This window comes from Lepidochelys kempii, chromosome 11 (genome assembly GCF_965140285.1).
Source record: "Lepidochelys kempii isolate rLepKem1 chromosome 11, rLepKem1.hap1, whole genome shotgun sequence".
Lineage (NCBI taxonomy): Eukaryota > Metazoa > Chordata > Testudines > Cheloniidae > Lepidochelys > Lepidochelys kempii.
In genome coordinates this window covers 63,437,013-63,449,446 of record NC_136390.1, presented here as the reverse complement: position 1 = coordinate 63,449,446, position 12,434 = coordinate 63,437,013, and the positions used below count along the sequence as shown (strand labels likewise).

The following is a 12,434-nucleotide window of genomic DNA, read 5'->3' as shown; positions in this document are numbered from 1 at the left end:
AAGAGTCTTCCCAGATTATGCCTTCCTCTAGCTAGGGAACTGTTTCTGCACTCCTCTGGAGAGCCTTCATCTTTTGAATGGGCCTTTGACTAGTTAGATAAATTATGCTAATGCTGACAAAGGGGAAGAAAATAGGAGGACAGGTTTGTCAAAGCAAGAACCAAGTACTGTGCTGTATTCCAGTAGTAAGGTTCTCATCCTAAACAGATAGACTTCACTTCTCTCTCCCCTGCACTATGTTTTTTCCATTCTTTGTTAGCCCTGATCTTCATCTTAACCTGAAGTGGTTATTTCATCCCACCTGGTGCCTCTCTGATCTTGCCTGGTTCTCTTCCCCATTCCTGGTTATCCCAGTTGTTAGTTCAACCCAGTGCTGGTTATCTCAGATCTACTTCTCATTTCTCTTCCTTTTCTGTTCAGCTTCCTCTCTTCCCCATATATATCCTCCAAAAGTGCTTTTAAGAAGTTAGCACTGACTTGTTTGGAATTCAGATTTGATACATGTAGCATTTCTCACATGGATTTGATTCATGTAATGCAAGTAGTGCTATTAACGATCCTCGCTGGGACAGTGCGCCATACTGTCCTCCCTAGGAGTACACAAATCGATTGATCTCAGATCAGGACTGTAAGCCATCAGCCTGCAATAAATACAGAAACTTCTTTTTAAATGACTAAATTTAATGAGTATTCATATTGAAGTCCAATGATCCACACCACCGACCACGCTCCATTGCTAACAGGTTAACAGTGCTAAGTCTCAGCTGTTAGCTGTCAAGTTCCTGTTGCCACTGAAACATTCAATTTCAGCAAAATAAAGGCAAGAGTGTTAAAGTGTGGATTTAAAGTGTAATCCCTGCTTTACTGTCATCGTCCCGCCAAACAGCACTTCAGAGAGAATTCTGTTCAAGCCAGAAATCGAGCAAGATGTCTCTATTGTCACTTTCAGACACTAGTGTTACCTGTCAGCTCTGTGTTCTTGGGGAACAAGGTCACAGTATCCAGCCTGTCTGATTCATGAAGCTTCCCCCACCCCACCCCACCCCGGGCCTCTGCTTGAACCAAAGCTGATCAGAAGAAAGACTTACAAAAAGCAATGAAAAGGCAGTGGGAGCCACACCTAAACCCCTCCGGACAAGGGTGACAAGGAAACTCCCCTAGCCTCATTTGCACTGAAGATGGGACAGGGAGGCATCCCTATTAGCATACAGAATGGAGAACAGAGATTCCAAGGCAAGAACCGCACTGAACTATGGGACCAGGAAAGCACTGCATGATGGGGGACCTCTGTTCCAGATGTTAATGAACCCATACCTGCACACACCCAGCTCAGTAGTTATCAGACCAATTCTAGTAATAAATCCTTTTTTGGTATCCAAAATACTGAAGCTGCCTAATTGCATTGTGAGCTCCCTGGAAGGACCACCACCCACAGCCAGGCGTGATCAGCTCCTATTGTCTAGCCTGAACAAAATAACTTTGGTATACTCCCTTGAGCCATCACTTGACCCATAAACAAATCTAGTATTCTCCCTGAACCATTGTTCTTTCCCTACAAAAACCCCTGCCCATGCTCAAGTAAGTGTTCTAATGCCTATATCCAACATCTGCATCAGTTCCACTGGAACTTCACCTTCTCCTGACTGATCATGCTGGGGGCTCTGCGTGCATCCAGCACTCCGGACCACCACCACCTGGGAACCCCGATCAATTCAAGCTTCACAGAGTGGTGAGAACTCAGCTCTCTTGCTCTCTATAGGTATAGCCTTCTGACCCTGACTTGTGTGATCAGTTATAGTTTTCTAAACTTGACTTTTAGAATCAAATTTAAGTTAGATTTAAATATTATAACTGTTTGTTTGGCTCCCCTCGTATGGTTATTACCTGGCAACAAATAACTTTCAGGGTTAAGCTGGTTGCTGCTCTCTCCCCCGTACTCCATGTGGCTGGTTTTTGGCTTCCTCATTCACTCTGCAGCAACACTCCTCGTACCTAAGCTAAAGATCCCTGCAACACCCAAAAATCCTGTGGCGTTTGCTCATCAAGTGGGTTACTACCAGAACAATTGTGACATGAAAGTGGGGATAGGGACGTGCTGAACCTGGGACACATGAAGGTGGCAGCTTAGAAGTGCTGCTCGACCCGGCCTGCTCAGGTGAGCTCTATTCCAGTGCAGTGCCATGGCATGAGGGTGACAGCTTGGAGGTGCTCTTTGACCCAGCCTACCATCCAGGGACATATAAGGGTCAGCTTGGGAGTGCTGATTACCCCGGTCCTCTCAAACGCGGTGTGTGCGTGTGTGAGAGTGCGTATGTCTGAGAGATTCTGGGGCTGGAAGAACCCAGCCCTGGGGAACCTCGGTGCTGCAGGATTGCTCCCTTGGGAGGGAACTTGTACAAAGGAGAAGTAGTACTCTGTGTGATAACACAACTGACACAAGCCGTATATTGATAGAATTACAGAACACCCCCCTCCAGCCCCGAAGAGTAACCCTAATAAATGAGTGTACACCAAAGTAACGGGCAAATCTAGTAACACTAGCTGCCTGCTGCGTAATCAGTAAGTGAATGCGCTCCAAAAACCTTGAGAATAATTGACAGAAAAAAATTGTTGGGATGACCATTACTTCTGTCCCTTGAATTGTTTTAATCATTAGAGAAAGGCAAACTGGCTAATAAGTTCCAACCCAGCAGTTACTAGTACAACTGGAAGCATCCTCAATCACCACATCACTCCTTTCATAAAACCCTTTTCATGTAAGGCCTTAAATTGCTGGGGCAAACCAACCAATATTAGGAATGCTGTAATAGTCAAAAGTATGGAACTTGTGTAGTTATAGTGGATGCTTGTATGTCTTGAGTGCCAAGAGACAAAGCTAGCATCTTTCAACGTCTTGATAAATACAGGTATCTAGTACACAACAGCTACAGTTAAAGCTTGTCATTTTATAGACTTAAATTATACCGATACCTGCACAATCTGAACCTTTATGAGAAACCCTCCTTCATAACGCTCATTTTGAAAATCTTGCATATTGACAGTCCTTCATGGTGTGACGTGAACCACTTCAAGATATTACTGTAACTACTGAAGTCACATTTTAAAGTTACTCACTCATTTCAGAATGCTTTAAAAAATACAGTTGTAGTGGTGGCCCACAGTACATCTATTTGCATGACTGTCATTCCAAATTTACCTGGGACAATTCAGTTTTGTTTTGCAGCCTCATGAACAGGAACCAAATATATTCAAGACACACAATAATATTAATAGATATAGGAAACAGTCAGTGATTTATTGTAATGAAGACTAACTTACCAAAGGCAACATAAAAAATGAATTAAGAGCAATGTTGTGTGAATAACTATGCCTCTGAAAGTCTCTTATAACATGTCTAATTTGTGCTCATCACAAATTCTAGAATTATGTCCAACCTCAAGATCAAAATTTCCACAACCCCAAAGCCAATCTGTGTTAAATAGCTAATATGTTATCCTTTGATTATACAGGACTGTCATAATAGTCTGCAAACCCAGAAAATTATATGCTTCCCTTCTCCAAGGCCAATTCTGACATTGGGATGAACTCACACTTAAGCTTACCATAGCTATTCAGCACTGGATCAAAACTGAAGTGATTACGTAGTTGAGAGATTCAGACAAACACAGCCCTTATTTCTGAGCAGCTTTATTTAGTTTAGGCATTTTTGCTCAGATTACTAGAATCTTTATTAGAGAATTTAGGCCACCCACTCCCACCCAAAAAGAATTAGGAGAGAAATAGTTCATAGATTCCATAACAGTTTCTTTCAAGATTAGAATTTTCCTTTTCCTAAACTGTAAATGTGACTTTTCCCATTGCCACATTACACAGCTGTCTCAGAGGAAATCTGGAAAGTTGGCTGTTCTATTTAGTTTCATTTCTATAAAAACAGCTATGCCATATGGTCCTGTGTGCAGAACCATGGATGTTAAAACGTCCTATTTCTGACAGTTTTCTCACACTCCTCTGCAACCAGTTTCTAAATGACTGCCAAAAATGTGTCCCTAAAATTCAGGAACAAGAATGGAAGACCAATGTTAAATGTTATTGCAGGAATCCTACACACCAGGTGGCAAAACATGCTGTCACTTTCAAACTGTGTGTATTTTGCATAGTGGTGGTTGTTATAATCATGAAATGGGATGGCAAAGCTTTCTTATACAAGTCAGAAGTTAAAGATGCCAAGCAGAAAGTCATGAAATGTGAAAGACTGAGTGTAATAGCATTTGAATTGAAGTTCACACACACACACACACAGCAGCACCAGTAAGACATCAGGTGATGTCTAAACAATTCCCACCACAGCATGACCCTGTCAGTTCTTCCTCAGTGGTAAGTGCAGTTGAGAGATTAGAAATTAAACTGATAAGAACAGATTTAATAATTTTATTTAGATGATGTTAAAATAAAAAAATGGTACAGAGTTTAGGCATAGAAGTTTCCGGTTATCAGGGAATAAGGCACAGATTATCAAGGGGTACAAAACTCAGTTTAGGATCGGATGGCATAAGGAATACATAATCTGCAATATCCCCAATTGGGGGTAAAAGGTTAACGGATCAAAGTACAGACATTGAGATATGAGGGTATGTTGTTCATATAATTGCTATGTTCAGGTGTGAAGTATAATGAGTGGATACGATGAGGAGGATGGATTTACCCTCATTTGGTGAGATTTACTGTTCAGTGAGTTTATGGTTCCAGTTCATATGATCCAATGGAAAAAGTCTCTCAGTCCCTTTCTCATAATTGATGCACGATGTCATTCCGGCTCACACCTCCTGGTACTGTCAGTGGCCAGTGATGTATTCGATGGAGATGTCCCTGGACCATTGGATGGTGTCTGAGACCATGAAGCGCCCCATGAGCCGTGCGTAGCGTCGACCGATCCCACAGGTCCGCAGCACACGCTCATTGCAGGGGTCCCAGGCACCCAGGGCTCGAATGATCAGGGAATCCATCTGCACCTTGTAGCCCTTCGCTCTCAGGGTGTCGGCCAGGAAGGTGTATTTTTTCAGCTTACGAGCTCGGGCTTCGCGGAAGCCCGGGGTCCTGTTCTCAAAGGAGACCGTGACGTCGACGAGGATGATCTTTTTCTGGGTCTCGTCGGTGACTACCACGTCAGGTGGCAACTGGCTGTCAGTACCGGGGATGGTGCAGTTCACAGCGACCTCCCCCAGGCACAGTGCGATGGCTTTCACCAGGCGGTTCTGGATGGCATTGTGGAGCAGCTGCCAGGCTCTGGAGTGAGGCTTGCAGCTGCACAGGACATGGGGCAGGGTCTCGTTGGAGTAGCCGCACTTCCTGCGATGCTTGTCTCACTACAGAATTATGTTCACAAGCACACCCAAGTTTGCTGTTCAGATTACAGTTAAACATCTGGTATCCTTGAGCCAATGGGGAAGTAAGTGTAGAACCACAAGAGCTATGTGAAAATGGACTTTCAGTGCAACGTGTCTACTGCTGTAATTTAGCTCCCTGTGGGGCTAGTTTATAAATTGTCCTTGTCTCCCAGGGTGGTGTCACATTACACACAACCTTTGTAATTTATAATCCCCTTACCCTCCAACTCTCTTCTTCCTCCTCCTCTCAGCTAAACAGATATTGGGAATGCAGCAACTACTGTCAGCTCCACAAAAGTTTATGAAGTCAGTTATGACTCCAAAGTTAAAGGGCTATCATCAATGTAAAAAACACTTACACCTGAAAGTGTTTTACTTACTGATATTACCACTAGCAGCTAAAATTTAAAGAAAAACTCTTCAGAGATTGCTTGTCTACAGCCAGCTTCACTGTTTTCTCTGTTGAGTTAGCCTCTCCAGCTTTGGTGGGGCTTCCACACACAGTCTAGGAGGAAAATCTTGTGAAACCACACATTTGATAGTGAATTCCAGGTTAAACTGTAGAACTTTTAACTTTTTTTAAGACACTGACCAGACTGCAAACAAACATCCCTCTAAGCTTGTCAGCAGTTTTCCATTCTAAGCCTTATTTCTGATCCCCCCCAACTTCCTTAAGAAAAGTTCTTTGACCTGAAATTTTGCATGTTTAGTTTCAAGCCAAAAATAAATTGTTCTAGCAAACGAAGAAAACCCAGTAATCTGTGAGAATTATAAAATTTAGAAAAACCCAAAGAATCTTTGTTTCAGCTTCCTCATGATCTACAGAAGACCATCTAGGGGAGCGGTGCAACACTAAAGAAAATTAAGACACGGATTACAGCACAGATCTCCAGAGTGCCTCAAAAGCAGTAACACGCCCAAACGAGAAACCGATTCGGTCTTTATCTACCCAAGGGGCAGAAGATGGTATGCTGCATCTAGTCGCCCTGGCAGACCCCTTGCAGCCTGCCCATCGATACTGCACAGAGGTGGGTCTCCACGGGCACCCATCCCAAAGAAAGCGGGGGGGGGGCTCCAATAGGGGAGAGATACATTAGGTAGCAACATCTCCCCCTCCCACCCCAGCGATGGGGGCTCCCTCCCGGACTAGGATGAAGCAAGGTCCATCACACCGCAAGAGACCCCCCCGCCATCAGAAGGGCGCAGCCACATGCAGCCCCCCGCGAGCAGAGACACCCCCTCGCCCTGCCCGGTGCCGCTCCACATCCCCCGGCCCGGCCCCCCCCGGCGCTGTGCTCCGCCCCCCCCCCGGGCCGCCCGCGCCGCCCGCGCCGCCGCTCACCATCCGGGAACTCCCGGTCGCTGATGTGCTGCAGGTGGGGGCCGCCCCCAGGATCCGAGTCCCCCGCCTCGGCCTCCGCCGCGGCCGCCGCTACCTGATAAGCGTCCGCCCGGCGCTCGGGGCCCGGCGCGGCCCCGCCGCCGCGGGCCCGGCTGAGCTTGGGGCTGGCGTCCGGCGACACGCAGCAGGTGACGGTATTCCCCATGGGGCCCGGCCGGAGCCCCCCGGCCCCGCTACGCGGCTCCCAGGCGGGCGCCGCGCCGCATCCCGCCACGCACCCGGCCGCTGCCTCAGCTACGGCTCATGGAGCGCGAGCGCCGGAGCCGCCGCCGCCGCCGCCGCCTTCCCAGGAGCCCCGGAGAAACGCCCCGCCCGTCACATGATGCCGGGCGGCCAATCCGAGGGCAAGAAGGGGCTGGGGCCCGCCGTGTCGCGTGATCCGGGACGCCGCTGCTCCTCCCCCTCCCGTCCTCGCCCCGCCCCCCTCAGCCCCTCCCGTCCCTGCTCCTGCTCCTGCTGCCCCTCCCGCACACGCCCGCCCGCAGAGCGCGGGGGGGGGCCGGGGCCGCTGCGGGCTGGCGCCTGCGCTGTGCCGGCCGGGGCCGGGGCCGGGGCCGGGGGGCGCCTCTGCTGCCCGTGCCAGAGCCCAGCACGCCGGGCTAATCCCCGCAGCCTCCAGGGAAAGGCCCTGGGCCGGAGCCAGCCCGCGTGGGGGTGAAAGGTGCAGCAGAGGGGACTGACTCGGGCCGGTCCACAGGGTTCCCGTACGGCCCCCTGAGGCGGGGCAAGCGTTACAACTCCTTGTTCTGCCGACGGGAGCCCTAGTGTGGACGGGAGCCGAGGTGACTTCCGCCAAAGGAGCCCAGTTTACACCGTCTAGCCTCAGCCAGACTTAAAAGCTGTTCAGCTCATCCAGTTTTAATAGTTCCCTAGGGTCCATAAGCGCCTATATTGCACAGACACCCCTTGTGCTGCTCTCCCCTTCTCCCCACAGGGTAGAGGTTTCAGAGGAGGCAGGAAGTAGCATGCAGAGGCCCCAATCAGGGACCGGGGTTCCCTTCCCCGACGCAGTGTCCATGCACAACCCCGAAAGGATGGTCCTACCGAGTTTCAAATCTACGTTCATTGTATGGAAAAATCTATATGTTTAAAATCTTTTGAGTTTTAAACATTTTTAGTGGCAATTCATGTATTTATCCCTCAACCTCCAAACCAGGAACCTTAATTATCGTAAGTCCAACTGCATGGGAATCAGAAGAAGAGGGCTCTAAATTCATCTAAAGTCACAATTTTGACATTGTAAGATAAGGTCTACCAAGCTGCTTGGGCTAGAAACAAGTGTTGTATCCCAGTAGGGAAATGGGATTCCCATGAGAAAAATCTATATGCCTTATGGTGGTGGTTTGAGAGATAAGGAACCATAAATCCATCACCAGTTCAGGACTGAATATTTCCCATCCTACTTTTAAACCAGTGTGGTTTGGAGGAGAAAACTCCTACAGTTAATGAGGGGAAAAAACCCCACCCTTCCCCAATAAATGTTGGGGGTGGGGGGTTGTTTGTTTTTTTGTAAATAGCAGCTATCTGACAGCTGCTCAGAGGTTTGGAATGTTAGATTACACCCTAGGGAAAAGGTTTCAGAGTAACAGCCCTAGGGAAAATGGATTACTAGGCAAGATACCTCATGACACAGTCAAAGTTCATGATAAGTACAACCTATGCATGGCTCTGCAATGTATCACCACAAAAAAATGTATAACTCTAGATCCTGATAAGAATGAAACCACAAAAGATTGAAGAGAATAAGATTTTTGCAGGAATATATTGAAATAAAGGACCCTAGAACACAGGCATTTATCCAAAAATTAGTGGAATTGATATCCGTTTTGTAGTAATAATCGTAACTGAAGGTGCATCTTGCATATATGAACATATACTTTTAGAAACAAGATATCCACCTTATGAAGAGAAGAAGTTATAAATGCTATATGACTAGAGTCCAGCTGAGTTAATAGTGTTATAAATACAGGAACCTATTGATTTATATAGTCCTAGTCTTACATGTGGGCTAAACCCTTATACTGATAAATTATCTTTTTCACCTGCATGCTAGTTCTGCTAAACTTTAGTACCACCTATGTCCATGTAACATGTTGTTAAAGTCTAAAGGCATGTTACCCTAGAGAAATATGTCATTTAATACAAGAGTGGTTTGGACTAGACCAGCAGTTCTCAAACGGTGGGACGGGACCCGAAAGTGAGTCGCAACCCCCCTTTGAATGGGGTTGCCAGGGCTGGCTTAGACTTGCTGGGGCATGGGGCTGAAGCCCAAGCCCCAGTGCCCAAGGCTGAAGCCAAAGCCTGAGGGTTTCAGCCCAGGGTGGCACGGCAGGGCTCAGGTTGCAGGCCCCCTGACTACAGGCTGAAGCCCTTGAAATTCAGCTTTGGCCCCCATGCCTGGAGTGGTGAGGCTTGGGCTCCCCCTTCTCCCCCCGGGGCAGTGGGTCTTGGGCAGAGGCCCTGCCTGCCTCAGTACAAGCAAAAAATTGGGGGGAATGACCCTGCCCGCCTCCCCCTATGCATCTCCCCTGGGCTTGGGTGGGCTCAGGCTTTGGTCCCCCCTCCTGAGGTCATGAAGTCATTTTTGTTGTCAGAAGGGGATTGTGGCTCAATGAAGTTTGAGAACCCCTGGAGTAGCCTTTTAGGGCTTGTGTACACAAAACACTGAGGCTAGGTCTACACTACAGCTTATATTGGCATAATTTATGTCACTCAGGGGGGTGAATAAATCACCCTGCTTGGCGGACCACCTGAAACCTGCTCACAGACCCCTGGTTGAGAACCACTGATGTAGACAAATCCTAGCCCCCGAGTAACCCCTATGTTTCAATGTGGTCTTAAAAGGCACTTTGCCAAGACTGAGGTTTGGGGATGCAAAAAATCTGTTGCAGGTTAAAACACAGACAACTGAATGAGAGAGATGAGGAACAGTGGTTAACCAAAAAGAAAAGGAGTACTTGTGGCACCTTAGAGACTAACCAATTTATTTGAGCATGAGCTTTCGTAAGCTACAGCTCACTTCATCGGATGCATACTGTGGAAACTGCAGAAGACATTATATACACAGAGACCATGAAACAATACCTCCTCCCACCCCACTCTCCTGCTGGTAATAGCTTATCTAAAGTTGTCATCAAGTTGGGCCATTTCCAGCACAAATCCAGGTTCTCTCACCCTCCAACCCCCCCCACACACACACACAAACTCACTCTCCTGCTGGTAATAGCCCATCCAAAGTGACCACTCTCTTTACAATGTGTATGATAATCAAGGTGGGCCATTTCCAGCACAAATCCAGGTTTTCTCTGGAAATGGCCCACCTTGATTATCATACACATTGTAAAGAGAGTGGTCACTTTAGATAAGCTATTACCAGCAGGAGAGTGGGGTGGGAGGAGGTATTGTTTCATGGTCTCTGTGTATATAATGTCTTCTGCAGTTTCCACAGTATGCATCCGATGAAGTGAGCTGTAGCTCACGAAAGCTTATGCTCAAATAAATTGGTTAGTCTCTAAGGTGCCCCAAGTACTCCTTTTCTTTTTGCGAATACAGACTAACACGGCTGTTACTCTGAAAAGTGGTTAACCAGACTCCAACCCAGCTGATCATTAGGACTCACCCTATGATAGAGTACCAGTCATAAAAGGTAGATGGGAACTAGGGTGGATAAATCTGATTTTTTTTATTTAAATCGGATTATTTTTTATAAAATGCTTTTTGAGGAAAAAAACCTATCTAAAGATAGTTTTAACTAAGATACATTATAGCTCAAAGATATCTCATCATGGAATAGGGATTATAAATTCTAATTCTGTACAGATTATTTAGGTTAATCTTTCTATGTACCCAATGGGACTCAGTGCTCAGTCTAGAAGATACCATCAGAGATGCTTAGTTTTGCAGTTCTCAGACTGTGGATTTGTGTCTCCAGAGGTAGCATGCCTGTTAACTGAAAAAAATGGTTTTAAATAAATAAATAAATAGAGGGGAGAAATAACAGACCCTATTGTCCCTCTGCAAATTTGTGTACAGAGAGTCAATCCCTTACCTCTCTCTAAAAGTGCAAAGTTTCAAAAAGTTCAATGAACAGAAGAACGTTGGGGGCGGAATAGATCTGATAAGGAGAAGTCTGGAGATAAATGTGAGAAGCAAGGCACAGATGCTTGTTTTGTTAAAATATTATATGTTTGCTGTTGAAAACATAACATCATTGTTTTAGTTAAATACAACAATTTAAATGCCTGTCTGGTGACGTTCTCCTCCTAATACAGCATGGCAAGAAAATCCTCCAAATATTAATGATTAACCTGTTGAATTGGAGATCGTTCACCTCCCAATGACTTCATAAATATCTGCTTCAATTACCTTTGGTAAATGAAATAACCAAACAATCATTCATTTTCTGATATAGCTATAAAACTAATCTGAAAAGTTTTCAAAATAAATCACTTTAAAAATGTATAGTGTGTATCTTCTAAAAATGAAACCTACATCTATCTCTGAGTTGTGAAGAATCTGTATTAAGGTTATAACAACCAACAAGAATGTACTTTTATGTAGAAAACCATAATTAAATCAAGTCTTCCTGACTAGTGATTTAAATTATGATTGAAATCAAATCCACCATGATGGCCATAGGCACCGACTTCTGCTGGCGCCGGTGGGTGCTCGACCCCTTCCTCCCCCGCCCCCTGCCCAGTCCCCTCCCGCCCCTGCCCTGCCCCCATTCCAATCCCTTCCCCAAAGTCCCCGCCCTGGCCCCATCTCTTCCCCGCCTCCTCCCCTAAGCGCACTGCATTCCCACTTCTCCCCCCTCCCTCCTAGAGCTTGTTATACCGCTTAAAACAGCTGTTTCGTGGTGGCAAGTGCTGGTTGGAGAAGTGGGGACACGGTGCGCTCACGGGAGAAGGCTGGGGAAGGGGGGGCGCGGTGGGGAGCTTGGCTGCTGGTGGGTGCAGAGCACCCATAAATTTTTCTCCATGGAGTCAGCGCCTATGATGGGAACGAGCATTGATGTGGGTCTTTTCTCCCACAGTTACTAGCAAGTGGAAGTGTATGATTTACACAACTCCCAGAGGCTGAAGTTTCTTGCTGGATTTTGAGCTTGATGCATCAGGCTGCAAAGGAGATTGATTAGGATAAACATATTCCTTCTGCAACAAGCTCTTTACAAAAGGAGCAGGATGCAAGAAGAAAAGAGACTAATCAGAAGTCAGTTTCTCTGAAAACTAATCAGAAGTCAGTTTCCCTTTACAGCCTTATTCATAAAGATCAAAGTCCAAAAGGAAACTCCAGCCCCTGGGAACCCCAAAACAGCAAACTGTGTCACATGTCAGTAACTCCAGGAGAAGAACACTTTTCCTAGTATCTAGTTTAACCCTTTCCTTCCACATTCCCCAAATATGGCCACACATTATACTTCCCATCCTATAAGAAGTCATATCCAGATCTTGTTATGTCCCTTTAGGTACAGAAATGGGGGGTCTTCAGTTTGTTCCCCAAGTTTATCAAGTTAACTCTTGGGGTATGTTTATACAGTGATAAAAACCCACGACACGGCTGAAGCTGGCCCAGGTCAGCTGGCTCAGGCTCATGGGACTCAGACTGTGGGGCTATAATATCGCAGTGTAGACATTCAGGCTCAGGCT

At 46.4% G+C, this 12,434-nt stretch overlaps 1 protein-coding gene across 4 annotated transcripts in view; it reads right to left on the bottom strand.

The window, feature by feature from the left end:
- The window catches only part of CCNYL1 (cyclin Y like 1), a 51,217-nt gene extending 44,123 nt beyond the window's left edge, over positions 1-7,094 (bottom strand). For 2 of the 4 annotated variants that reach the window (XM_073306644.1, XM_073306645.1), the window contains exon 1: positions 6,727-7,094. In XM_073306644.1, the coding sequence (XP_073162745.1) occupies positions 6,727-6,931 (205 nt within the window). In that variant the 5' untranslated portion in view covers positions 6,932-7,094. The remainder of the gene's footprint in view (positions 1-6,726) is intronic. The other 2 variants (XM_073306647.1, XM_073306646.1) reach the window with 2 other exon arrangements.
- Between the last annotated feature and the right edge of the window lie 5,340 nt (positions 7,095-12,434).